Genomic DNA, 5,000 nt, shown 5'->3' with positions numbered 1-5,000 from the left:
TTTGTCAATGTTTTTTAATATACTAATATATAATATATTTTAGCCAATTTTATGCAAATTGTAGTTGACATAAATATATTTTAATTGATGAGAATATTGACCCAAATATATTTCAACACATTTAAATTTTTATGTATTTTTATTTATAAATTAATTGAAACGTGTCAAAAAAAAAGATTTGATGTGAAAAATATCTGAAATAACATTTACTGTATATTAATACATTATTGTAATTCAGCATTTATTTAAAGATTTTATTAGAATTTAAATTTATACGAATTTTATCATTTCTTTTGTCAATATTTCATATTATTCATTAATTTTAGTACATTTTTGTTAGGAAAATTTAGTCAATTTTAGTTGAAAAAAAATTGAATTGATCAAATGTTAAAATTTACTTGACCACTTATTTGACCTACTATTCAAACGTTTTGTTTTAAAATACTTTTTTAATGTATTAACTGAAGTGTGCAAAAACAAACACACGTGAAAACTGTTTAATAAAATAATAATGAGTGCACTATTGTAATTCAATGTTTCATCAGATCTTTCAATTATTTAATTGTAATATTCATTAATTTTAGTAAATGATACTTTAATTGAACATTTTTAATTAAAAATATAAACTTCAACCCAATATTGAAACATTTTGATATATTTTTATTAGTGCTGTGCAACGATTAATCGCCTCCAAAATAAAAGTTTGTTTACATAATATATGTATGCACATATATATATATATATATATATTTGAGAAATATTTGCATGTATATACTGTATATATTATATAATATATATAATTTATATTATATATAAAAAATGTATATATAAATAACAAATTTTTCTTATATATATACATGCATGTGTGTGCATTTATATACAGAAATAATTATACACTGTACATATATTATGTAAACACAAACTTTTATTTTGAATGCGATTAATCGCGATTAATCGTTGCACGGCCCTAATTTTTATTGATGCTTTTCTTGGAACACTCATCAACGTTTACCAGTCCTGTGTTTCCCGACAGGAGGTGAAGATCATGGTTCTGCCGTGCCGGAACGTCCAGCCGGTAGAGGAGGCTCTGGAGGACTGCAGGCGCGGGATCCTTCCCATAATCCTCTACGCCGTGAGCAAGGACACGCTGAGCGCGGATCAGCTGAGCGATCTCCAGAAGGTGCGCGAGACTCTGCCGTACCCCGTGTGTTTCGTCCGGATCCCGACCGAACCCGCGCCGGACCCGCCGGGCCAGCGCTCCGCTCTGTTCGCGCAGCTCGTGTCTCAGGAGCTAATCGGCGGCGCGGCGGGAAACTGCGCCTGCGGGGCTCCGGCTCAGACGCCCGGGAAGATGCAAGGCATTCTGGGAGAGAGTCTGGAGCGCCTGCACCGGGTCCTGGTGCCGTTCGCGAGGCAGGTTCTGCAGAGCCAGCAGGTGGAGGCGACGACGCTGCTCAACGCCGTGCACTGCCGCTGCCTCGACCTCTTCATCAACCAGGTGACACACGCTAACGCTAACGAACATGCTACTGCTAATAAGAGCCAGGACATTTTTAACACAACTCTGATTGTGTTCGTTTGATAGAAGAATGAACACCTAGGAGGACGTGAGGGCGAGTGAACCATGGGCTGATTTTCAGTTTTGGGTGAACTGTCCCTTTAAGTCGAGGTGGCTTATTATTGGAGGCTGCGATTATTATTATTATTATTATTATTATGCGCAGATCGTCATTAGTCGCGTCTCTGTTACACTTCAAATTGCGCAAACTGAAATTGAAAATACGCCCAATGGAAACACGTCGATTTCACAAAAACCTCCCATATATCGCAAAAAACGTTTTTACGCTTGCATGAGGTGTGTGTGTGTGTGTGTGTGTGTGTGTGTTATCTCAGAATAAACCCCTTCAGGTATGTGTGTGTGTGTGTGTGTGTGTGTGTGTGTGTGTTATCTCTGAATAAACCCCTTCAGGTGTGTGTGTGTGTGTGTGTGTGTGTGTGTGTGTGTGTGTGTGTGTGTGTGTTATCTCAGAATAAACTCCTTCAGGTGTGCGTGCGTGTGTGTGTGTGTGTGTGTGTGTGTGTGTGTGTTATCTCAGAATAAACCCCTTCAGGTGTGTGTGTGTGTGTGTGTGTGTGTGTGTGTTATCTCAGAATAAACCCCTTCAGGTGTGTGTGTGTGTGTGTGTGTGTGTGTGTGTTATCTCAGAATAAACCCCTTCAGGTGTGTGTGTGTGTGTGTGTGATCTCAGAATAAACCCCTTCAGGTGTGCGTGCGTGTGTGTGTGTGTGTGTGTGTGTGTGTGTGTGTGTGTGTGTGTGTGTGTGTGTGTGTGTGTGTGTGTGTGTGTGTGTGTGTGTGTGTTATCTCAGAATAAACCCCTTCAGGTGTGTGTGTGTGTGTGTGTGTGTGTGTGTGTGTGTGTGTGTGTGTGTGTGTGTGTGTGTGTGTGTGATGAAGACCTGATCCTGATCACTCTGTCGGGTTTATTCTGAGGTAACAGCCGTCTGGATGTTCATTATCCCTCACGTAAACACAAACGAAGTGCATGTCGTAACGTGCTGTTGGATGTGTGTGTTTGAGGCGTTCGACATGCAGCGGGATCTTCAGATCACCCCGCGGCGTCTGGAATACACTCGCGAGAAGGAGGGCGAGCTCTTCTCCTCCCTCATGGCCATCGCCAACCGCAAGCAGGAGGAGATGAAGGAGATGATCGTGGAGACGCTGGAGAGCATGAAGGAGCAGCTCCTGGAGGACGCCGCCAACCTGGAGTTCACAGGTCAGAGGTCGAGGCCCAGGCCGCAGCTCAGCCACACACTTACAAATCAAACGTTTTTCATTTAAAGGTGCAGTGTGTAATATTTAGGAGGATCTGTGGACAGAAATGCAATATAATAAACATAACGATGTTTTCAGTGGTGTATAAAGACCTTACATAATGAAGCGTTATGTGTTTATTAGCTTAGAATGAGCATTTCTCTCTACACACACCGCGGGTCCGCTTACATCCACATGTTTCTACGGTGGCCCTGAGCAGACAAACGCGTTTCGTCACTGTGTTGTTCTTCGTGTAAAGATGCTAGCTAAAGCCAGCGAATAAAACACTGACACAATGATGAACAAGTCACAATAATATTCACAATAACATCGTTTGACTCAATACTTAAGTAAAGCTAATTTCTTAATCTTTGTAATGAAACCTCAGTGTTTAACTGGCTACTCTCTGCTGTCTCAGACGACGACATCACTTCCTGTCGGCCACCGTAACTCCTGTTAGGTGCAGTTCACAACCTCACCACTAGATGTGCTAAAACTCACACACTGCACCTTTAACGTTCATGGATTCAGTTTAGTTTGTTTTTGATTTAGTTTTCATTCTTTCATTGTTAGTTTTAGTTTAGTTTGAGTTTTTTAAACTTAGAAAATCAAATTACATTTCAAAACTTTTAAATCATTGTTCATTTTTCAATTTCTATGTTGTTTATTGTTTCAATTTAGTTTTTATTTTATTAGTTTCCACTCTTATCATTGTTCATTTTAGCTTTTTATCATTAGAAATACAAAATGACATTTAAAAAGTTTTAAATTCTTGTTAATATCATTTTCTTCCACTTTTTATTTTCAGTTTATTGTTAATTTAGTTAGTTTAATTTTTATTTAGTTTGTTTTTTATCATTAGAAAAACAAATTTACATTTAAAAAGTTTTAAATCGTTAATCTAGTTTTTCCTATTTTATGTTCAGTTTATTGTTAATTTATTTTGTTTGATTAGTTTGCGCTCTATCGTTGTTAGTTTTAGTTTTTTATCATTACAAAAACAAAATTACATTTTAAAACTTAAATCATTGTTAATTTATTTTCTGTTCAGCTTATTGTTTTAACCTTGTGTATTTTAGTTTGTTTTTTATCATTAGAAAAAATTTAAATGTTTTAAAATGATTGTTAATAGTTTTATTTCCTATTTTTATGTTCAGTTTATTAAGTTAGTTTGATTCGTTTTCATTCTATCATTGTTAGTTTTATAAACAAAAAAAGTTTTAAAAGTTTTAAATATTTTTTTTTTTTTATGTTTTTTCATTCTATCATTGTTAGGTTTTAGTTTAGTTGTAGTTTTATATCATTAGAAAAATAATTAAAGTGTTTAAAATTGTAGTTTTTTCCCTATTTTTATGTTGTTTATTGTTAATTTAGTTTATTTTTGATTCGTTTTTTATAATTAGAAAAAAAATGACATTTAAATTTTAATAAAAAATGTTTACATTATTGTTCATTTAGTTTTTTCTATTTTCATGTTGAGTTTATTTTTTTCAATTTAGTTTGAGAGTTAGAGTTTTAGTTTTAGTTTCTTTCAGTTTTAGTTTGAGAGTTTGTTAGATTCTGCTTATTTAGCTTTATTTCAGTATTTTAGGGCTGCCACAGTTAATGCACTCACTTTCCTCCAGGGTTTAGCAGCAGTGCACTTCTTATTTCAGTGTTTCAGCTTCATGTTTAATGTCTGTTAAGGTTTCAAGGTTTATAATCCCGCATACATCGAAACTTAAACAATGATCTTGTGGTTGTGGCCATTTCTGTTTATTTTATGTGTTTTTTCCAGTTATACAAGCTGTTTGTCAATTAGATTTCATTGAGGGGTTTTTTAACATCATTGGCCATTACAAATGTCAGGTAAAATAGTTATAATAGTTATAATATTATAGTTTAGTTCATTATGGAGTTAAACAGTGCGATTTGATGCTCTGAAACCACTAGAAGGATAAACTTCTGCTTTACTAGCGTGTGTTGATCTACTGTGGTCAAACGTGACTGTGTGTGTGTGTGTGTGTGTGTGTGTGTTTGAGGGGGAAATCCACTGATATTGCCCTATTATTGTTTGTTTGATGTGATCCATTAGTGTTAATGGGAGTCACGTGACTGTCATTTCGAAGGCTGTTTCCTCAGGATGTTGCGTTTGTCGGCCGCTGCTTCATAACACACACAACATGAGTGTAAACCCTCACAGCAG

General features: G+C 35.9%; 1 protein-coding gene across 2 annotated transcripts in view; it reads left to right on the top strand.

The window, feature by feature from the left end:
• Window positions 1–5,000, top strand: part of dstyk (dual serine/threonine and tyrosine protein kinase) — a 44,019-nt gene that overhangs the window by 24,538 nt on the left and 14,481 nt on the right. For both annotated transcript variants that reach the window (XM_081383963.1, XM_081383964.1), the window contains exons 3-4: window positions 1,034–1,498; window positions 2,582–2,777. In XM_081383963.1, coding sequence (XP_081240089.1) covers window positions 1,034–1,498; window positions 2,582–2,777 — 661 coding nt within the window. The remainder of the gene's footprint in view (window positions 1–1,033; window positions 1,499–2,581; window positions 2,778–5,000) is intronic.

The sequence above is a fragment of the Scardinius erythrophthalmus genome (assembly GCF_964197995.2).
Source record: "Scardinius erythrophthalmus genome assembly, chromosome: 14".
Taxonomy (NCBI): domain Eukaryota; kingdom Metazoa; phylum Chordata; class Actinopteri; order Cypriniformes; family Leuciscidae; genus Scardinius; species Scardinius erythrophthalmus.
Note: the sequence above shows the minus strand (reverse complement) of the source record. Positions and strands in the feature narration are given on the sequence as shown.